We start from the raw sequence: 24,275 nt of genomic DNA on the forward strand, positions 1-24,275 counted from the left end.
GGATGCTCTGGATGGCCCGAATCATAGCCCAGACCTCAATCCAATAGAGAATTTGTGGCTGGATTTGAAGAAAGCTGTTCACACCTGATCCCCGTGCAACCTGACAGAGCTTGCAAAGAAGTGAAATTGCAGTGTCCAGATGTGCAAGTCAGATTGAGACCTATTCACACAGACTCAGTGCTGTGATTGCAACCAAAGGTACATGTACTAAGTACTGACTTGAGGAGGGTAAATGTTTATGCAGTCTTATGTTACATGACATTTTTTTAAATTGGCATTATTTTGTAGGAATCTGTTTTCACTTTGACATCAAAGAATGCATCCTGTTTGAGGGATAATGTTCACTGAAATCACTGGTGGCTCATGACACTACTAAAGACAAGTACCTCATACAAGTCAATGTAAAAAAATCCGAAATATCCCTTTAAAATGACAAAACAGCACATGATAAATGTAATTGAAAAACTGAATTTCCTAATTTTTTATCTTTATCTCATTCCAGTAAATGTGTTAATGCTTAACCTGATTGATAAGTTGATATTTGTGCCAAAATAGGCTGCAAGTTGTGAATCATTTGGTCAAACAGATAAATTTAAGTAAAAATAGACATTCACCAGCCCTATGTAGCTGAAATGGGTTGTTGTTTCATAAGCAGATGTTGAATATGCGATTGGCAGTGAAATAAGACTCTTATGAAGATTTTCCTATTTGTGATCACCTCTTACTATTTTAAAGAAGATCCTGCTGATTTATTCTCTCTGTATCACATGGTTTACCCTTCCATATGTTGCTCCAAAGATTTGACCTGCAGCAGTGTTAACCTTATCCTCCATTCTTCAATAAATATGCATGAGAGCATGTCTCTCTCTCTCTCTCTCTTTCTCTCTCTCTCTCTCTCTCTCTCTCTCTCTCTTTCTGTGTGTGTGGGGGGGGGGGGGGTGTGTGTGTGTGTGTGTGTGTGTATGTGTGAATACACGCAACCATGCAGGGCTCAGTTGGACATCAAATAATAGGCCATCATCAATCTCTGTCACACTCTCCAGGGAGTAGGTAGGGTGTGTGAGCGCGTGCTTGAGTGTGCACCCGAAACAGGAGGAGGAGCGGGGCCAGGTCAAGAGCGGGTGTGCATGTGCATGTCTGCTCAAGCAGGGGGAGTAAACGTGGCCAAGACAAAGGGAGAGATACTGGCTTTGGAACAATGTGCTCAGGATGTTTGGGTGCGTGTGTGAAAGACTGACATATGGACAATGCACACAGGTCTCGCCACAGCATGTCATTAAGGATATCTTATCTGGGTAGCAGCACAAATAATGCTATCTTTGTTTGTTTGATGTTATTTATATGATTTCTTAAGTCAGAGCCATGGTGACATGTTCTTTCTGTCTGACAGGATCACATGAGTGTCACCTTCCTCTCTGTCTTCCTCTGGCACAGGAGTTTGTCCTCTACAAAGACACTCTTTCCTGTGGAGGATTCTATTTAAAAACTTGGCTGTGTGAGAAATGGGAATTCATATTGAAGAAGTTTAACCCATGACTAAAGTTCCACTTTATTTCCAGAATGATATGCCGAAAATCGCTCAATAAAATGTCTTTTCACAGATCGAAATCTGAATATATCAAGAACATTTCAGGGTAACCTCCCATAAGATTTCCACTTCAGGATATCAAGATATATAACCTCATTTCCAAAAACATTGGGGTGCTTTGTGAAATGTAATTAAAAACAGAATGCAATGATTCACTAATGCCATAAACACATATTTAATCAACAACAGAACATATTCAACACATCAGATGCTGAAACTGAAACATTTTACCATTTCATTAAATAATATTGGTTCATTATGAATCTGATGGCAGCAACACATCTCAAAACTAGGGACAGGGAAACAAAAGGCTGGATAAGTAAGCTGTACTAATTAAAAAAAACAGCTGGAGGAGCATTCTACAGCTAGTTAGGTTAATTGGCAACATATCAGTAAAAGGCTGAGTATAAAAGGAACACTTCAGAGAGGCAGAGGCTCTCAGAAGAAAGGAAGGGCAGAGGTTTACCAATGTGCAACAATTTCAAATAAATGTTCCTCAAAGTAAAACTGTGGAGACTTTGAAAATCCCACTATCTACAGTACATAAATTCATCAAAAGATTCTGAGAATCTCGAGAAATCTCTGTGTGCAAGAGGCAAGGCCAAAGGGCAATATCTGACGCGTGCGATCTCAAGGCCCTCAGGCAGCACTGCATTAAAAACAGGCTTGATTCTGTTCTGGAAATCACTGCATGGGCTCAGGAACACTTCCACAAAACATTTTCAACACAGTTAAAGCTATATCATGCAAAGAAGAAGCTGTCTTCTCTGAGCCAAAGCTCATTTAAAACAAACTGAGGCAAAATGGAAAACTGTTCTGTGGTCAGATTAATCAAAATTTCAATTTCTTTCTGGAAACTACAGACAGCATGTCCTGTGAACTAACGAGGAGATAACCATCCAGCCTGTCATCAGTCAGGTCAGTGATGGGAGCATATTTGGCACTTTGTGGCATCAGCCTTGGTCCTGTGCTGCTCTGGCCTCCCATGGCATCTGGACCAGCCCATCAGGTCCTGATCACATCAGGCCCAGGAAAGTGCGCCAGGTGCCCTTAAAAGCACAGCATCTGTTCCTGTATCAGGCAGCTGACCCCTCCGATCCCAGCTCTCTTGAGCAGGTCAGCATTAGAAACATGGTCTTGCCAATGATACCCAAAGATGCACCGAAGAGGAGTTGTAACAGTCATCCAGTTGGCACCTCTGGCTATCAGTCAACATCCAGGCCTCACAAGAGTATAGTAGGACTGGGAGGACCAAGGACTGAAAGACTCTGACTTTTCATCCGAATGCTCAGGCACCAGGAATGCCACACTGTCTTGCTTAGCGAGCCCATCGCCCTGTGCTAGCAGTTGATCTCAGCCTTGCCGTCAGCGGACTGATGGATTACGCTGCCAAGGTAGGTGAACTGCTTTGCAACTTCATCTTGCCATTCACTGACACGGATTTGATGGCAGCATCCAAAGCATTCCCAAAAGCCTGGATCTTTGTTTTGGCCCAGGAGACGTGCCTTCCAAACGCTTCAGCCTCTGTGGATGACAACAAAACATGCTGCATTAGTATGAAGCAAAATACAAGAAATGTATGATATACTACAACTTTATCACTTAAAATAATATAATAAAGACAAGTGCAGAAAAGATAAATGTAAGGCTTAGAAAGCTTGAGAAACTTTCCTTAACAATGAATGAAAGGAATAGCAGTGGATCATGGGATACGTAGTTCCTTAATCCTTGTCAAGAAATATGTTCAGAATCTTGTACCTTTGCCTTTTCCTCCATTTGCAATGTATTTTTGATACCAATACCAATACCATAATATTATTAGTCTCACTTATTGTTACCAATCTTTTCACTGGGCAGCAGCCCTGGTATTAATTTTATTTTAATCAAAATCAAGTTAATAAACAATATAGTATTACCAAAAAAATCATTTGAATAGATACTGATAAACACTGATGTGGCATATTGCCCAGCCCTAGGCCGTATGAAGGTCAAATGCTTGTAAGGTATTTGTAAAAGTGATAATTTCATTGACTAAAACTATGACCAAAAATATTTGTCAGTTACCTTTTTCTGGGAGGAAGACAAGGCGAAGTCTAGCTGAAAATAAATCTTCAATTATAATAAAATAATAGTGCTGGACTGTTGATATTTCTCTGCTGTGCATAAAATGTACATCATTATTTTCATCAGTGTACTTTAAATCAGTAAAAATATTCATGGAGTATAAATGTGAGCATTTTACATTAATATTTATTTTACAATTTGGCTGATTAGATTGATTCAAAGAAAAATCAGCGTGACTAAAAGCAATGACTAAAATGTAAGGAATTTACTAAAACTGGATTAAATTGGTATTCAGTTTTTATTATCTTAAATTAGAGTAATAGGTTAAGAATAACCACACTGTGACTAAAAATCAAAAATTAATTTAAAGACTAAGGAAAATTCAAAATAACTGGCAAAATTAACACTGATTAGTTATGAGTTTGTCCTCAGATTTTGCTTCTTTAAGTTTTATTTTTAAAACCAAACTTTAACCAAAATAACGTAATTAATATTGTCACTATTTTTTTCATTATAGAAGAAAAGTAAGCTCAGACTGATAAATGTAATTTATCACTGTAGTGAATAGCAACAGTGTTTGTTTACAGCAGTGATAGAGTTGCTCCAGTGAGATGGGACATGGCAGCTTTCTACACCAATCAGCATCACCCATCACCTGAGGAAGCGCTCGAGAGGCGGGACTTGTGACTCCATTAGCCAATTAGCATCTCCCTTTCTCATAGCTTGGAGAAGTTAGCAGTCGGCTGCCAGTCTGGTCCGTAGCCACGATGGATGCAACACCATGCCTTCTGCTCGTCCTCCTGTTCTGGACAAGGATACAAGAAAATAACGGTAAGTGCCCCGAAAAGGACTATATGGACTAGTTTTTTCTGTTTCTCGTGTGTTTCTCGCAAGTTGAACCCCCGCTTCCTGACAGTTCCGCTGGAAAAGCTCTTTGTTCAAGAAGCCTGAAGAAGCAGAGTGTGTCTAACTAAGATGGCGCAGGGTCGGTGGCCAGCCTGCTGCTGCCTGTCTGAGGAATGTTTATTGTCTGGGAGAAAAAGGAGCAGGCAGCTAAAAGTCACACCGGACTTAAAAGGGCCGACGGCTATAGCTCAGGATCAAAGCTGGCCTTTCCTCGGTCGGGTTTTGGTCTCTGGATTCAGCTTTGCCAACAAAGAGCAGTGGAGTCCGTCCGGAGGAACACTCCTCAGTTTCGCAAATACAAAGTTGGCAGCATCACTGAGGGGATGTTTGCTTTTTGTCAAGCACTGGTTGTTCATTTACTTTGTGGTTGCAGCATGTCCCCTCGGAGTTTTGTGAGGGACGTTAAGTGTGAGTTGAACTCTTGAAAGTTTATTTAGCCTCATGACTGAGTGTTTTTCAGGTGACCGTTATCTCTGGTTTGCCCCGCATGTCATTTTTTTCCTATCTCAGATATGACAGGGACGTCTGACTCGAAAATGTTTTGGGAAACAGTTGAGTCCAAATAGTGGACTAGCAAGTGTCAGTTGTGAAGTGTTTCAACTTTCTTTCCCATGTCATTTTCTCTCTGAAATCTATAATAATTGTTTTAGTCAGGTACTAAAACTTCCAACTAGTTTAATAACACATTTTTAAACGCTCCTAGTACTCTATCTGTTAACTGCTCGCTACTTCTATCACGTTAGCTTGCTAGCTCTTAGCTGCATCCGATAGCGGTGTGAAGAGTTTCGACATTTTCAGTTGTTCTACATAAAAACGTCATTTTTGACTGGAAATAACATTTTTGTTTTAGTTCGTCGTGATATGTGTATTACTAGCACAGACATGTAGCATCGAGGGAGTTTGTCCCGTAGCTTGCTGTCAAATGATGGGAAACAATTTCCACAGCACTTCATCCTCCCAGTTCAACTGAGTGCACCGCGCCCGCATACGCCAAACGTGGTTTAAAATGCAGCAGTTTAATGCTATTTCTTCACATTGAAGTTAATATAAAACTTGCGTAGCAACTGACCGAGCATTTTCTTTCAACAGCGTATGATATTACCACAGATATATTCGGAAATTAACCTTGTAGTGATAGTTTTGGTTCAGTATGTGTAACTGCAGTGGAGGCAGACTGCAGCTGAAGTGTTTAAAGAAGACTCACTCAGTGTTTTTATTCATGCCGATTAAACAAGGGTCTTCCGAGGGACCCAGAGTCACGTCTAATGGGGTGTTTACGGTTACTGATAAGCAGTATGGGATTACCCTCGCAACATTTGTGAATTGGGTTCGGCATTTATAGCTCCTCATTAGAGAAAGGCGCTGATGGACTAGTCAACGCGGCTGTTGCGATGCATGCCTGCTCTTCTTACGCTGGGATTTGTGTTACCAATTTGCTACGAAACTGTTATTCTTTGTTTCAGTAGTCAGCACATTTCAAAGGAAGAGGTTTTTTCTCGCTGATGCACACAGCCGATAGTGTTTTTTCCCCGTTGACTCGAATACTCAACGCGTTTCCTTTGTGTGACATTCCTTTGTGTGGAGAGAGGGAGAGGGAGAGGGAGCCTGATTATGAGTGGAGGAGCATGCTCTTCAAACAGCATACATAAAGATCTCAGCAGAACCCAGTCATGCCAAAAGCTCAACCGTGTCCTCATATACCCCCATGGCTCCCTCACATGCTGACTGGTTAGTAAATTGATATGTTGTCTCAAAGGACACACAAGAAGGGTGGGAATTCAGCTTTCTTTGTCCGGCAATAGGATTGTCATGGCGTGAGTCCACGGCCAGAGATGCACCATTAACATCAGAAAAGAAACCAATATTTTAGATGCAGATAATCTGCCGCACGGATTAGAATAAAGAATCACTGCTCTTGTGCTTATTTAAGCTTCAGTACCAAGCTTGTGCATCAGATTTTATGCACAATCATAAAAGATGGGTATTTTTAAACCGGAGGACACCTTCACATACACCTTTACATATCACGTTGCCTGTGCTGTGTTCACGACCACACCCCTGCAGCTCACACACACTTGCTCCTAGCAGTATTCACATGCAGCATTGCACTACTCACGCCGTGCACATCCCAGTGCAGGCAGTGGGCTAAATTAGGTGGTGTCACTATTACTCTCCTCAGCCCTGCAGCCTCAGTCATACTCATGCCTAACAGGATCCATCCTCATGCTCTGTCACTCATTTCTCCTTTGCAGCCCCTCGGTCCTCCCACCTTCTAGTTGCATTTGTCTGCTCTCAGTCTTTCCCAATGCCCCCCTCCAGGCATAGTAAGTAAACCGGCCACATTTAGCTGGAGTGGCTCGTATAAAGGATGAGTGTTGTGTCAGCACTCTCAGTCCAATGCAAGCCACTGTTGAGGGAGACTGAATCAATCCTGACTGTCCCTGATGGTTCAGGATGTTATCACGTCTCTTATTACCCCAGGGTTGATACTGGGGCTGGCTGGGAGCAATTGAATATGATTTAAACCTCAATTTCTTCAAACTATATTCTAATTCAAATAAATGCAGTGTCACCAGTGTTGTTCTTTTGTATTTGTTTTGGAAATGCTGCACTGTGCAGTTTCCATTGCTACACGCTTATACCACAGGTGCATGCCTCTGTTCTCGTTGCTTCAATAAATTATTTGTATTGCACCCTTCTTATCTGGATATTGAGGTTGGCCTTGTTCTACCAAAGTCCTTTGAGACAACTAAGAAGCTTTTTGTTAATATTTTTCTTATAATTACATGTGCATACTACCTACCATGTTGATGTAGCCAGCATCTGAAAGAAATTATTGCATTAATACAAACTAAGGGAGTAATATCCAGATATTTCATCGTGTCATGTCATCGAAATGTCTTAATAAAGAGACACTGAGACACTGGTGTGTAGGCAGTTTATAGATATTCAACAAAACAGCAATCATGCCACAACAGCCAGCTTTAAGAAGAAAAATTAAGTAAAAATCAAATCAATTAAAAACTTTATTACAGACTCTAGGTCTAGAGAATATATAAAAACAATACAAAACAACACATAAAAAGGACAGAATAATACATACATGTTTCCGTAAAGACACAATACAAAGCTACAAAGCTTGTCCGGAAGGCATTTAAACAAAACTGTCGTTGCATAAACACATGTACTCACTGATGATAACATAACTCACGTTTTCAGCAGTATCTGACTTATTTCTGATACTGGTATTGGAGTCGGAGCTGTGCTAGTTTTGAAGCATGCATGCCAGAGGTGCACAGGCTGAGAAACAATCATTATCAGATGATTTTCATAAAAATATGTAATAAGAAGTAGATTTGACTAGGGCTGACCGCTTCCATTCTCATGGTCGATTTTTCAGTCAAAAAGCTTTTGTCAGATCAAGATCGGAAGGGGTGTAATTGTTCACAGGAAAGGAACCAGGGTTGGGACGTTGTAATGAGGCATAAGCATGTTTTAGTATACCATTAAAGCTAGGGTCTCTACTACTACTGTTTATCAGCATATAACATGTATTAACATCGGTATTATCTTTGACTTTTTCTGACTTCACATCCAAAGACGTTTGTAAAATGGCACGAAGAAGTTGAAGAGAGGGATGAGAAGCTGGGGGCTTGTAGTTCTGCCTTATTGTCTTTCTAGTTCCTACTGCGTGTAACTTTTATTCTTTGTGTGTTTTGTTTTGCCAGATTCGCCTTCGTTTGTTGTTTACTGGTGACTAGCAGACAGCAATTGGATGTAGATACCATGTGCAGGCTGTGGGTGTTTGCTTTTATTCTCCATTCAAACGTATTTAGCATGTGACTACATGCACCCAACCTTGACTTCTGAACCTTATTATTTTGGGATGAATACAAATACCATTACAGCCCTATAGATCTCACTCATAGACAATCAGTATTGTATTGGCAGCAAAAAAAGGTGGACATCCCTGGTGCTTACCTGTGCCATTTTCTACTTGCACCAAAGTGGGTTAGAACTGCTGAAAGGTGTCCTTCGAGGATTATGGCCACTTGTTGAAAGTCTAAAATGTGTGACAGGTTCAGTGAAATTCATTCAAGGCTCCAGGGTTGTAATCATACACTGAAATTGCAAAAGCCAAAAGCGTTGCGCGGCTAGAGTGAAGTTCAAAAAGAGAATGTTTGCTTCTGTAGAGAAACAGCTGAAAATCAGGAAGTAATATCATGGGATTTTTCATCAAGGCCACAGTCGGAGCCCTGCTTCCTCTATTCTGTAGGTGCTACCAGATGCATTGTGGTAGTTTTGTCTAGATACTGATGCTGTAAAAAATTCACAGAGGCTGCTGTGAGTCGATATTTTGCTCTTGCTTTTATCCACACTGTATCTTTGCCCCCCTCCCCAGCAGCTGGGGGCCATATTTTATGTCTGTTGTGTGTTTCTACGAAATGCTTGTGAAGCGTTGTTTTTCTAGGTGCTCTGTGCTGCCGCTGTCAGTACAAGCAGTAGAGGAATGCCAGGCATGCGGGTGACCCTGGACGCCCGTTGTCCTGGCTCAAGGAACCACAACTAATTTGAGAGGTTGTAGCCATGCCAGTGACCATCGGATTCAAAGGCACCAATGCGTTAATGACCGGCCCCCCACTCTGCTCTTCATCACGGGAAGGCCAGGGAATCTACTCTGCTCTACTGCTGAAAGTTATGCTTTTTCATCTTAGATGGGAAAGAGAATGAAGACTTTTTTTTAGCAGGCAATAATTATAGTTTCTCCTGATCAGCTGTGTTTTTTTAGTTACAAATATAAAAGAAATGAGGAAGTTCTACTGGACCCAAATTTGGGTGCTGGTATTGTAGAAGAATGTACGTTTCCCTCAAGTCTTGCTGTTGAAATGCTGGAGATTCCTGTTGACAGACTGTACTGCTCTATATTACTCCTGTATATCACACAGACGTTTGCACTGAAGTGATGCATCAGAGGGGTCAGCTTCAGCCAAGACTACACAAGCAAGCTACTCGTCTCTTTGAATATTCATCAGAATTTTATGATTAATTTGGACTAGTTTGCCACGTAAGGAGAGAGCAACTGCACAGCTTACGGGCTGCAAAGCGTTTAGATCCAGCCATATCTGTAGTCTTTAGAACACAGCATTAAAGATATTTTCTGTTTGTCTAAACCTATTATTTTCAGCAGATCTGTGATTGTCATTAATTAATGCTGGTTCCTCAATAATTCCTGCCAAAAATGTATTTGGCTTTTCAAGCTGCCATTTGTTTTCTCTAAGGACTTTTATTAGTCCACTTCTTTACTACTATCATAAACTACTGTATGGTTCAAAACAAAATCAAACACTACCACTGCTACAATCAACATTAATGCCAAGAATGTCAGTCAGAAAGCCATCAATACCAACATTAATGAGATTATTCAATACTACTTCTAGATGGTAGTGATGAACAAACAAGTTTTAATTTCAGTTCCAATTTGGTGTTCCATGATCATAAAAACAAGATTATCAACATTAAATGATTGTTGTAATGTATAGGGATGTGCCAGTGTATCAGTTTAACATTAGTATTTGCGGTTATCAGCCCTGTCTACATAAATCCACCACTGCCCAAATTATGGGTAATTAACAGATATCAGTTACCAATGTTTATATATTGTGTCAAATCAGTTTTATGCATGCATCAGGTATATTCAGCTGCTGATTCAAAATGTTTGGTGCTGACACTTTATTTCTTCTGTTGTAGTTTATTTTTATTTTCCAATTTGTCATTTAAGTTAAGGAACACTTAATGATTTTAAAATCCTCTACTTTATGCATAAATCTAATATTTCACTTTATAGCAAGAATAAAGTCCCATCATTCACAGAGTGGTCTGATGATGTCTGAAAGGTAAACCTTTAGATTACAGGAATATAGTCTATTTTTTTCAAAGGGTGTTCGCTTTTAATTTTTGCACATTTTTGTTTGTGAGTTCATCCACCATAAAAATATGACCTTTTAAGACCATTCACTGACATGGAGAACTAATTTTAAGGGATAATGCTGCTTCTATGACCTGTTGAATCCTGACTATATGATGATGAACTTTAAACCTGTTTAGTCTCAGTCACTGTCTGTGGCAATAGCGTGTTTCTGTTTAATTGGTGTCAGTTCATTAACAATATAAGTCTTATCAAATGATTAAGGAAGCTGAAACTTTTTGAAAAATATGCTGCAATCAAGACATCAGTGCGCTGAATTTTAAATAATTTATAATTAAAGGTATAATGTATAATGCACGCAGAAGAGAAAGAGACAGAGAGAGGGAAAGCACCAAAACAGGACTTGAATTGTGAAGCCCGACGGTGTTCTGTGAAACTGTCGGGTCAATCAGAGAAGTTTATGAAGTTCCCTGAAGTCTGCCGACAGAAAATGAGCGCTGTCTCACACCAGAGAGTCATGCAGGCAGCGCTTATATTCGTAGATCTGCGTAGCTTCACCGGTGCAGGCATAGTGCCATATCTGCCATGGAGCCACGGCCAGTGGCTGTGTAAAAATGCTGGACGCGTGCCTGTAAACTTCACTGCATTATCTTCTCCTCCCTCCTGGTTTTCATGCCTCGCATCATGCATGTTAGGATATAGTAGCAGCGAAACAAGTGCATTGTGCCACACAAATAGCTGTCCGTACAAAACACAACATGCCGTGCAACACACGACCTGATGTCCAGGCTACAGCATGGGCGTATATGGATACATGAGTGAAGCGAAGCAGATAATTTGCTTGTAGGATTTTTTAATCAAATCACTCAGATAATTCGAGGAATCATTTCAGCCCGAATAATGTTACATCTCTTGAATTTGTATGCATTAGGTAACCATTCTGTCTCTTAAAAATGCTGACATTCATTGTCTGCCATCAGTACAGAATGCAACACATATCCATTCCAACCTGACTGTTTTTTTTTTCCTGTTTGAATGACAAGCTTTAATTAAACACAGAGGTGAACAAGCAGGTAAAAAACGTCGGGGCCATTTTCCCCCAGACTTGGCTCTGTGTCAGAAAACAGAGCTGCATCTTAAACATGAAGCCTCCGCCCAAACCTTCTCTGTGAAGCCAGGGCTCTCATTTTTACTCATCCTGATCATGTTTATCTCTACCAAAAAATACAGGGACTTTCACAGAATGACATCATGTAGTTATGTGATGCTTTTCTGATGTTCCTATGTTTTTCAAACGGCCTCTCTAATGACAAGATCGCTTCAAGGCAGAAAAGGAGTCAGTTTCTGTATTTCTGTTTGGGCTACGGAGTACATGTGCCTTCTTTTCACTGTTGAACCGATTGTCATGGTGTATTTGTGATGCATTTATGTGCACTACAGCAGAGCTCAGCAATTAGATGGAACCATGGGCCATTTGTTTAATGGCCAGCAACAATATTTTTGTTGCAGGGCTGAGCCACGGGGTACTGTTTGCCTACTGCTCTACTTTAGTTTGCTGATTATTGCAGAGTTTCTGCTGTGACAGGGCTACGAGAGGTCAGTTAATGAGAAACCCTGTCACCTTCATTTGTGTAAATGCTCCACAAGAACCATTCCTTTTCTATACAGTTCCATTTCAGTTTTTGTCTTACTATTTTTACTATTGAGATTAAATTTCAAACATTCATACTAAACTTTTATCCTTTGTTATTAATATAACTGTAATCAGTATTTTGCATCGCCAGTCTCACTTTACACCTTAATTTGTCACCTAGAGGACAGTACAAACTAAACCTGTTTGTTAACAGTTTAACTTAGCAACAGTTAAGCTAAGCTTTCAGTTAAGTTCTAAAAGTCAAGCTTTAAACTGAGGCTACATTGAACCTAGAATATTGGTATGTATGTATTTATGTGCTACCTGATAGGGATGTGCATATTATTAAGAAATGTATTCTTTGAATTTTCTTCAAATAATAACCTGTCACTTTTTAAGATTCTAAAGCCCAGAAGACCCTGGGGCTGTCCAAAACGCTTCCAAATGCTCACCCCCATTTATTCTATGTACTCACCCACACCTGCAGCAGCCAAACATCTTATCTGCCAATGTAGAAGATTTGCTTAAAAGCAGAGACGAAGAATGTTGCGCCTTCTACTTCTTATTCTTCTTCTGCACAGGCACACTTCTCCCATCTGTTCCATGGCCATGGAAGTGTATTGTGCTTGAGCACTGTCCAGCGCACTCACACTGGCCGAACAGGCTGGACTTACAGGAACAATCAGGCTTGGAAATTATATGAATTGCCTATCGTGAGTACGCTGTAAGAGATGGACTGTGATGTACATCCAAGTTTGTTAGCTTGATACTAGGGCAGGACAATTAATAGAAAAGTAGATTAAATCGCAATATGGCCTGCTGCAGTTTTCAAATCGCTGAAGGTGCAATATTTCTTTGACCTAAAATTTGTGTTAAAATAGCAGTTTTAAACTTTTTTTTTTTTTGCAGGAGAGATGACATGCATGACATATCATTTAATCATTAGAGTGCCAATTTTTAGAATAGTCAACAAAAAATCCTACCTTCTTCATTCTTGTCCTTTTTTTTTAATTAAATATGAGAATGACAAAACCTCCTCGATGCAACATTTCATATCCAATTTGCAATACGGGCCAAAATCATCAGAATATGATATTTTTAATTAATTGTTCAGCCCTAGTTTAGGAATAAAAGAAAGTTAAGGAATAATCGCGTATCAAATTGCAATATTGGGGGGAAAAATTTCAATTAGATTATTTTCCAAAAATGTTCAGCCCTACTTAACACATAATGGAAATATTTGTGCTAATTTTAACTTCTATTTCAATCAGTCTATTTCCTCTGACAATCATAGGTAAAATAGATCATTTACTAAAGTAAAGTTAGTTTCTGAACACCTCATTTGTATCATTGGACTTTGTTGCTTTCTTCTTCCTTTTTAAAGGTGGTTAGCAAACAGCTTTCAGTCAGGATATGGGCTTCATCTGTTGGTAGTACTGAACTACAACCATGTGCCAGTATAGCAATGGGAAAATATGGTTTTAAATTGAGATTACCTGAGAATTTTTTTTTTAAGACTATTTAAATGTTCAAAAATGATTGCTTATCCCTGCTACCTAGAACACAGGCAGTGTTCTGTATCGCTGATAAAAGAACAAGATATCATGCCATCACCGTTTTGTTATAGTTCATAAATGTATTGTTTATATATGTGTTTCTCTTGGGCAGTACACATGTGCAATGTTGTAAAGTTCAGATGAGGAAAGGCTTGCTGTGACAGCTGTGTTAAGAGCTAAATGTCTTTCCCTTGATTACACCATAATCAAATTTAAGTCCAAATGACAATGAATAGAAACTGTTAGGTTTAAAGAGGTTAACTTCCACCGAGCAACAGTGGATTATTTGTTATTGGACAGAAACACACTTACAGTGTATGGGTGAGTGCCCACATGGCCTGTCTACATAAAATGTAAAAACATTAATGCTGACTTACTTTAAAAAAATAATAAGTTAGAGTGGTTTTTAAATTCTTTTTGAAAAGTTCTCCCCTTCACAAATGTTGTCTTTGAGTTTTTGTCAGTTGGATTTTAAGTTTATCCCATGCCACAAAACATAAGACAGTCTATCTGGCGTGTCATGTTAGAGAGGAAAATGATGCAGCTAAAGTTTTGTCTCTTGCTGAATCTGCCAATGAATGCTGACATATGGGAACAAGCAGGTTGGGTTTGGAGAAGATAAAGTAGTTTTTCTGGGCCACTGATCTTGAACATTAGGTTTAATGTCAACCCTGCAAATGCAGATGTCAGGCTGTTTTAGTGAACTTTTTTAACTTAAGAAGTGAAGTTTATTTTTGGTAAGTTGACTTTGTACATTGTAGCTCTTTTTTGCTTCACAAATCACTGCTTAACCAAAGGCTCAGTAATGATCTATGTATTTGTTTTTAGAGCTCTGACCATTCTGTGAAGAAGCTAATTTTTACCTTTCGTCTTTTGACAGACATTCAGTAATATTTCTGACATCTGGGATGTAAACTAGCTACTGGTGCTTAATCACTTTTTTTCATTCTATGAATGAGAGTTACAAAATGGTGTAGCCTGGGGCAAACAGATCTTATCCAGCAAAATCTTTGTCGGACAGGATTTGCAAACAGGATTGTCTGTTTTGAAGGTAGAGCGAAAATCATTAAGTCAATGAAGCCTAGCAGAGCAGAGGGGCTGATCATTGTACATGAACAAACCTCTCAAGAAAATGTCCAGGCCCTGTGAGGCAAAATAATCAACTATGGATTATTTTCTTTATTTTAGAATACAGCACATTTGAACCTTTTGAACATATCAGCAACAACTTCACATATAAATATAGTCATGGACGAAAGTATTGGCACCCCTGGAATTTTTTCAGAAAAAAAACATTTCTCCCAGAAGTTGTAGCAATTACAAATGTTTTTGGTATACATGTGTTTATATTATTTATGTGCATTGGAACAACACAAAAAGCAGAAGAGCCAAAATTGACATAATTTTACTCAAAACTGAAAAAATGGGCCAGACAGAATTGTTGGCACCCTCAACTTAATATCTGGAAATAAACATGTGTTTACATGCATTTGTTACAAACTGTTGCAATTACAAACATTTGTAATTGCAACAATTTCTGGGAGAAATTGTGTATTTTTTGGGAAACATTCCAGGGGTGCCAATACTTTCGTCCATGACTGTATAACAGTCATATTAAAAATCCTTCCCAGGTGTTATTAGCACCAGTTTAAATCCATTTTAATGGAACTCCCTATCATAGGTTGACATGGTGGTTATCCTGAAAGACTGATGAAAGCAGTGTTGTCGTAATTTGCCTTAACTCTATACTTTTCAGCTGATGGACGTTTTCTTTAATGCGTAGAGTCATAAGTTCTTGCACCGCATGCTTCATAATAATTGACTAATGTAATAACCTAATTACTTCATGTTCTGAGATCTTGTGTCACAGTACATTTGAAGTAGGAATGTATAAGATTAGCCAGCTGAATGATTGAAGTCAGATACCTCTGTTTTGTGCATCATGATTGATAGCCTGTAAAACCTAAATAATTTTTTTATCAGTTAAGGTCTGCAATCCTGGTCCTCAGTCTAAACTGTGACCCAGCTTGCTGACAAGTATAACCACTTGACCTAAGCAAGGTGTTACCACATTCAGCAGAGGCATGAGGATATAAACCACAATGAGGATTGAAGGCCGGCAGTGCTAGCTCTAATGCATGCTCAGCAAACCAACTTGACATCGTTTACCTGCAAATTTGCTTCGGAACATCCCTAAAACCACTCATAAAAGTAAAATGAACATCAAATACATAGTGAGACTCCTCAGTTTTGTTTTTGGAGAAGAGGAAGGCAGGTGCTGAGCAGCATTACTGCCTGTTATAATAACCAGGCATGTTTTTGAACGTAGGAGCCAACCAGACAGCCAGCCAGTTGAGTCTGAACCGTGAGTCAGCTGCTTCAAACAGCACGGCCTCTCTGGCCTCCATTAACTTCCACCCCCACCTTTTCCACTGTCCCTGTTCAACACAGGAGGGTTCTCTCTCTGAATGTGTGTATGTGTAGCTGCTTGCCTTGGAAGTGATGTAGTTATTTATCTCGGACTGCCCTGCTGTTGGGACTGTCCAACTTAGACCATAGGTGTAGAATGAGAAGGGAACACCAGTTTGTTTAAAAGGGTATAGCAGGATTTGTGAAGAGTCTAAGTATCAAATATTTATAGGATTGGTATTTATAATCTCAACTTCAAATTCACTGTGTCCTGCCAGACATGAAAGAGAAGCAAAGTTTTTTGTTGGAATAACTTTTGCTTAAAGAGCATTCAGGAGAAAAAAAAACACCCTTTCACAGTGAGCACAGATTGAAACAGAGCAATATGTTTGTCTGTCAGTGTAACCCTCCAACTGTAACACCAGATGACTGTTTAAAAACCCAACTGAAAGCAGGAAGAAGAAGTTGGCAGCAAAGAATAAACAAAGAAACCTTCAGAGGCTGTGTTATAGCATCTAATGTGTTTTTAAAAATAAGAAAAGCATGATAATTAAAAAAAAATCACAGCTAAGAACAAATTCTTTCTGCAAATACTCCCCAATCATATTGTCATTATCATTGAATTTAGAGTGATCTACTCTGAAGAACAGCAACATGAGGTTGTGATTCAACATCCACATTGTGATGTCGCTGGAAATGCATGGAGAACATGCATGGTACAAATACACTGCTCACTTTCTCCGTAGCTTATGGTGTTATTCAAGGAGACGACACTATGACCTCTGCTGTATTATAAAATAGGACAAAAAGTAAGGAAATTTGTGTTTGGTACATTATTTCTTTGTTGTAACAATACTTCTTGGCAATAAATCTTATACCGTTGGAAAGCCTGTTTATTATCCTTTTAAATGGTGCCACATTTGTAAGGGTCGTGCATTTGTGGGATGAGCAGCAGAGCTGAGTATGTAGGTTGGGCCCATGAAAAATGTGCCAAATCTTCTCTGCCAATGCCGAACATCTTATTCTGCCATTGACTCTCGCTTGGTGTTTGGTGGGTTGGATGATTGAAGTTTGAAGAAACAAGACATATTGATAATTTAACAATTTAACAAACAGGAGCCGCAGTAGTGTGTGGAAGCACCATACACAGCCACAACAGCCTGGTGCCTCCTCCTCATGCTGGTCACCAGCCTGGTCACACACTGCTTTGGGATGGCATCCCATTCTTCAACCAGTGTTTGTCGCAAGTCAGCCAATGTGGTTGTGTTGGTCACTGGCATGAACAGCACGCCCAAGCTGATCCCACAAGTGTTCAATGGGGTTGAGGTCAGGACTGCTGGCAGGCCATTCCGTCCTCTCCACTCCCAAATTCTGGAGGTAGTCTCTGATAAACCCCGCTCTGTGGGGGTGGACGTTGTCATCTTGGAGGTGAGAGTTCTTGCTGACAGGGTGAGAAAACAGTATTCTTGGGGTGTCGTCTTCTTGGGACACCCACTTCGCGGCCTGTCTTTGACATTACCCGTTATATGGAACTTGGCCTTCAGTTTGGAGATGGTACTAGGGTTCACACCAAACAATTGGGCAACTTGGTTTTGCTGAACACCAGCTTGAAGTTGCCCAACCGACGGGCCCTATCCAGATCAGTCAAATGTGGCATGCCGATTCTTAAAGCACACATCTACTGACCACTGTAGCAGGGCCCATGCTTACAGGTGCTGCCCATCAGGCACCTGATGGGCAGCACCTGGGGGTACCAGAAGCTCAAAACAAGAGTCAATAGCAACAGCAGAATAAGCTGTTTGGCATTGGCAGAGAAGATATGGCACATTTTTCATGGGCTCAACCTACATACTCAGCTCTGCTGCTCATCCCACAAATGCATGTTCCTTACAAATGTGGCATCATTTAAAAGGATAATAAACAGGCTTTCCAACAGTACAAGATTTATTGCCAAGAAGCATTGTTACAACAAAGAAATAATGTACCAAACACAAATTTCCTTACTTTTTGTTCAAAGTTTATATTTATGGTGGTAGTCTTCTGGATCGAAGCCTGCATGCAGAATAAACCTAGTCCAGTTTGGGTTTGATTTAGGTTTTTAAATGTAAGAGTAAATTGTACCACAATCATCACAGTGTGCTAGTGAAGTTGGGTTAATATGTTTGCATACATTTTAATACACAATAAATTGATTTTTTTGTGTACATGCTGATAGCAACTGTCACTGATAATGTCGACTGCGTGTTGGAGCAAGGCACAAGGGATGGGTAGGAGTTCTCGATGTGGCTGTCCAACCTAACATTAACCCTCTAAGCACCGGTTCATTGTTTTGTTTATGATGATAACAGGACAGAGACGATTAGCCTGCTAGTACTAAATAAAAAGATAAAACTGTTGGCTGAAAATATCCTATTTCGTAGCAGAAGATGGCTCCAATGAGCCGTTAGCATTTGTCAAGCCTGAGTGCAAGCCACTAATATGGCTAACAAAAGCTATGCGAATAAAACATGTATAAGGACACAGGCAGCATTGATAAAAATGACTGTTACTACAGACTTGTTGAGAGATCTCCCCATTAAGCCATATTTTATTGTAAACTATTTTTGTCTCAGAGTAGCATGTTTTGCGCACATTTCGGACTGACTGCATGTTCTGCTGTATGCAGATGCCTTGCATGTCAGTTCTGGCTCGCACCACTATTGCTTTCAAACCAGGCACCTGGGTAGTGCCTCTGACCTGGGAAAAAATAATAAAAACATTCAGTACAAACAAAAGGAGTCTCACCAAAGAAATGCTAAATCAGGCAAGCTCTTAGCCAGAAGTCTGCAGGTTGTGGGGCGCCGATATCCAAGTTGTTTTGTCTGCATGTAAATAAAACAACTGGCAGGCAAGAGGGTGGCATATTTCACAACAGCCATTTCTTTCCCCATGGATCACCCCAGGTACAACTCACCTTTGACCCTTTCCTCTTCACAGTGCTATAATGAATTGTCTATCCTTTCTACTGGAGTAGACTTGACTCTGATTGAAGCAGAGACTTATTTTTAACAACAGAGACAGCCTTGCCCTGTCTGACCGGCTGGCTCATAAGATGAGACTGGCTGTTTAGTGAAGTACATTTGTGTAGGAAACAGTGAGGAGGAAGAGGACATTTGGACGGTGATAATGGTTATGATTATTTGTCGGACTTTTCCTTGAACTGTGTTTGGATGTAAAAAGGCTGTGTGCATTGTATGTGATAAACACTGTGTCTGGGACGGAGCAGCTGCCAGGGTGCAGGCTGTCTAACCTTTAGATCAAGCTGCTGCATATTTATAAGACCAGTGGCTCAGACAGATGTACTGCCTTGTCCCCTCCCATTCTTTTCTGTATGTCCCTCCATACCTTCCTCTTTGTTTTGTGGGAACAAAAAAGCTGCCTAAGCTTTATTCATCTTCTGGGATAGGGCAGGCAGGTTTCCGTGCACACAGTGTTTTTATAAGGTCAAGTTGCAGAAGATGCTGTCGTCTGCAGGGGTTAAAAATCATCGCTGATGGTGTCACAATTACTTTCTCCGTATTTCGTCACTGAATTTATTCATCTTTTGTTGTACTACTATAAGGAAAACGGCCAACATTAGATCCTGTCATCTTATATTCCTGTGTGCCGTTCTGTCATTTCATAGTCTAAAGATAGTATTGAAAATATAGCACGTTGCTCTACTTTTCCTTCAGGAATTTTTAAGATATGTCTACTCTGCTAGCTTCCGTTTCTTATCCAAAGCTGGTAATAGACTGAGTTTGCTCCTGGTTAAGATTGGTGGTTTGTATTTGTGTTTTACACTAAGCCACAGAACTATGGGTCCAGCTTGGACCTGTAAAGACAATCAGTTCAGCTGTGTAGTTAGCAGCCTTTCTGGTCTGCTGTGTGTTTGTGAGAGGGGGAGGTTCATCCGGGTCTGGGGCAGCGGGCCCCTTTGCCCAACACACATATCAGCGAGCACATCTGGTATGGACAAAGAGCTGGCCATAATGGAGCTGGGTGGGTGAACGGGGGGATAGGGTGGGTGGGGCCATGACCTATGGAAATGACTTTGGGAGCTGAAAGGTCTTACTGAATAAGGGGGAATCAGCACTCACAGGCACACAAAGATCTAAGGAACAGAGTGGGGGCAGGGCGACATATGGACGGTCATGTGTATTTTTGATTTCACTTTTATGTTACCAAAGTAATGTGAGACATAAACAAGGTGTAATATGTGCAGGCTTGAAGTGGGTGTAGGGGGTGGTACCTTTCCCAGTTTGTAGAGATGGCTGTGTTGTGTGCATACTGGTGCACATTTACAAGCAACACTGTGATTTGTAAAAACTATGTAACTTTAATTATGAAAGGACAGTCCTCAAGGAAGAAGAAAACGGTCGGTGTATACAGAATTGTTCACTCTGGGACAGAATGATATATGCTAGTAGCCCTATTGTAAGCTGTACAGCTATTTAACCATTTTAAAAGATTACAAATGAGACGTCGATTAAATTTAGTGCAATACATTTGCTATTTTGGAGCTTAAATTTTCCAATTGGCCAGTCATGCTGTCTGCTGCAGGGCGGAGGTGATAGCAATGTGCTACAGATTAGCAAAGATCTGTTAAAAACTTTTTAACTCTCCCAGCCTGCTTAACACTCTACTGGTCACCTGCACCAGAGCCATATTTGACTAATCATTGGTACTGAACACCAGGAAATTCTGCTACCACACTGTTTTGAGTAAAACATACAGAAAAAGTACCGACATTTAGATTTTTTTTTTACTGGTTGCAAACAATACACTGCAGCCACCACCAAATCAGAATATTGCCACAATTGCTATTGCAAACAACAAACACATCAAACGCTGCCCTTGGAGGACAGTGTTCTCTGTAAAAACACTTTCACATGTGTTGAAATATGGTGGAAACAGCCACCTCAAGTTCTAAATGCAGAAACAAAACAATGTTGTCTTTGTGGGGAAATTAAGTTGTTATACTAGAAGGATTGGTTAATTAAAAAGTAAAAGGAAACAAATGGAAAATATGTGAACGTTGGTACTGTGTGTAACACAAGGGTCACCTATTTTAAATATCTTTTATACTCTATCTTTTTTTTTTCCACAAAAATGCTGTCATTGGAAATGGCTCAACAGCACATGTTTACTTCAGTGACACACTTGCAAATACTCAGTAGACTTGCAATCAAAAAATCTTGAAAATCAAGGATAGTCAAGAAAAAGAAGTGAAATACAAGCAATACAAATAAACGTCCTTCAGTATTGTCTCAGCCAATCAAGTATGTTCCTGGTAAAAGCCTTGTTGGCTGGACAGGTTGTTTGTCTCTACTCTTGTTTTTTCGTAGTTGTTGAGATGATTTGCAAGGACCTCTGCTTGTAGCAGGATCGATCTGTATTTGAAGAGTTCTGCTGCCGGTTCACAGAAGATTACTTGAATACCTGTGTTGTATTTGAATGTATTGGCTGTCTTGTTTATTTTTTTTTACGTCTCTGTTGGCACATAAAGCTTCACAGGGCATGCTTTTACCTTTTATTGATTTTTTTTTCCCCTTGATGCCACAAAAGGAATTTTAAAATGTCGTAAACAAACAGGAAATCTGTCAGCCACCATTCTAGCAAACCTCACGAGTGTTATAATACAAGGTGAAATTAAAAACATAACGGTAGGCTTTTTAAGAGTACTGTCGTTGAGGAGAACCAATCTCCTTACTGAGACTGAGGTTACCATGGTGATAAAAGTAATTAATTCAGCGCACGACTTGAGTGAGGAGAGAGGTGTGATGTGTTGATGTGACTGCACATTCGCCAAGGTGTTGCTTGTAGAGCAGATAATGGCGTGCCTGAGGGGAGGTGCAGGGTATTCAGGGAAGACGAGTGCTACACTCTCCCCTCAGTTATTTGAAGACAGTTTTCTGTTTTTGTCATGATCTTCATGCAGAGTCAATATTGGATATAACCCATTGATAAAGGTAATAAAGGTCCTGGCTATTTTGTGAAGAAAGGATTAGATTCATCTTTGTTACCATGTTGTTTTTATTGACATCTTTATTCAGAGTAAAGCTGTTTAGCCAGCACCAGTTAATAAGTGGGACTGTTGTGCATATGAATAATTATTATTAAATGGTTGTCATTTGTTTGACAAAATTAACATAAATGCACAAAAATCCAGATAAATGACACCAGCTGTGCTGCATACTCAGTAATATTGATGGGCGATCACAGAAAAAGTCGCAGATGACACAGCTCTGACTTTGTGACCTTGCTGCCGTGCAGCTAGTTAAACAGTTTCTTTCCACCAGGTGGTCTGGTTCAGCTTGCTGTAATATGGTACACATTTCCCTGCGTCTCCAGTGTCTAAAGCTGTGAAATAAACCAAACAGATCTATACCTATCAGACCCTAAATGGTGGAGCCAGACTCAAACAGTTGATTGTGTAGTTAGTAGAATCTTTACCTGTTGTTTGGTGGTGGTAATGATGGACAAAACTAAAACGCATGTTGTGCACTGAGCTGGACAGCTTATCTCCTTCATGTTTTCATAATTATGTCATGGTGGTTTGCTATCTATCAAATAAAGCTTGTGTAGTAATGGCTGGATTTAAATGACAACTCAGGACAAGACGAAAAGTTAGATGTGTTGTTTGTGATCAAGCTGTTTCTAAGAGCCGGCTTTGTTATGCAAAGAGCAGGAGGTTTCCTCTTTTTTTGAATTTTTGTTTTTTAATACAGTGGTTCTAAACTGCTGGGTTGGGAATCCATGATGGGGTCACAGTGCCCTTTTCAGTTGGTTATGAACTGCACCTGGGCAAGAAAATTTTCTCCCAGAGAAAGGGTTTTTCCTGCATATTAGATTATGAGGCAGCTGCCTCCAGCAAATTTCGTGCCGCCTCCAGCTCTCAAAGCTCTGACGTAGGGCTGGGCGATTATGGCAAAAATCATAATCACGATTAATTGAACCTTTTTCCTCGATTACAGTTAATGGACAGGTATTCCACCCCCTGCCTCAGTTTGTGCTGTAAATAATTGGATATTTTTAAAATAAATAACTGAAATTTTGTATATTTTAAAGTTTAATGCATCAATCTTGTGTACTTGCAGAACAAAATTATGTGGCTTAATTTATAAAATTCCATTCTCTTTAAACAGTTTTGTGTCCTTGTAGTTACTGAACCAGAGTGGTGCTGATTCCAGATTGACTGGCCATTGTCAATGAATTTTCTTGGTCTGAACTCCTGATAAAGATTTAAGATGAAACAGGTTTACTTTCCTTAAAAATTGTCATTGACAGTTACTGACACTGAGATGAGTCTGTGTTAAGCGTAACAAGGACAAACGGACTGTTGTTTTTTAGAAAAACTAACCTTTATGTGAAAAAGTCACAAAAATGATCATTCCTTTTAATGATCATATTCCTCGTTGCAATAATAAAGGTAATATTTTAAGTTTTTGTCTGTGTCTATTAATTACAAAAAAAAACCTTTATCACTGAGGTTGATTGTTGTAATCATAGCTTAATTAATGTCATCTATTTTATTGGTGTTTTCCACAAAATTAAAGTAACATAAACTCGTCTTGCCTCCTCCTGCACCCAGTAGCAGTATTATTCTCTCTTCCATTGATTTTATTTATCAAAAATATATATTAAGCAAAGAGGAATAAACAGAATGTTGATCATTGTAGAATGTGAATGTAACCCAGAAATTACATTACATATCATCTATATTACTCACAAAATATTTTAGATAATTTATTATGATAGATGTTAATAAACTTAAACTTAAAAACAATCCCAGCATAGATAAGAGAAAAGTAAAATGAAAGAAAAGGTGTGACGGACTGAAGGAAATGAGTTTCAGTTGAAAGGAGAGATGGTCATGCAGGTCATCTGACCTCTTCAAGTGGACAATGAGTCAGTCAGTGTTTTATTATGGACATAAAATTGAACATCCATTAAAGAAAGACCAAAACAAGCTTTTTGATGTTAATAACAGCTTTTTTTCTGCACAAAACTGGTATCATTAAAACCTTTATCAGGTCAAACCAGGAAACTGTTCAAAGTTAAAGCACTAACTGTATAAAGATAAAAACATTTTAATAGATTTAGCCTTGTAAGTCCACTGTCAAAGTGTACTAGATTGATGTTATTACCTTTTACCTTTATAATGTACTAAAT

At 39.6% G+C, this 24,275-nt stretch overlaps 1 protein-coding gene across 1 annotated transcript in view; it reads left to right on the plus strand.

Annotated features, from left to right (window-relative positions):
- Nucleotides 1-4,407: 4,407 nt before the first annotated feature.
- The window catches only part of tgfbr1b (transforming growth factor, beta receptor 1 b), a 113,627-nt gene continuing 93,759 nt past the window's right edge, over nucleotides 4,408-24,275 (plus strand). The window contains exon 1 of the mRNA XM_041813940.1: nucleotides 4,408-4,483. Coding sequence (XP_041669874.1) covers nucleotides 4,420-4,483 — 64 coding nt within the window. The 5' untranslated portion in view covers nucleotides 4,408-4,419. The remainder of the gene's footprint in view (nucleotides 4,484-24,275) is intronic.

The sequence above is a fragment of the Cheilinus undulatus genome, linkage group 19 (genome assembly GCF_018320785.1).
Source record: "Cheilinus undulatus linkage group 19, ASM1832078v1, whole genome shotgun sequence".
Taxonomy (NCBI): Eukaryota; Metazoa; Chordata; class Actinopteri; order Labriformes; family Labridae; genus Cheilinus; species Cheilinus undulatus.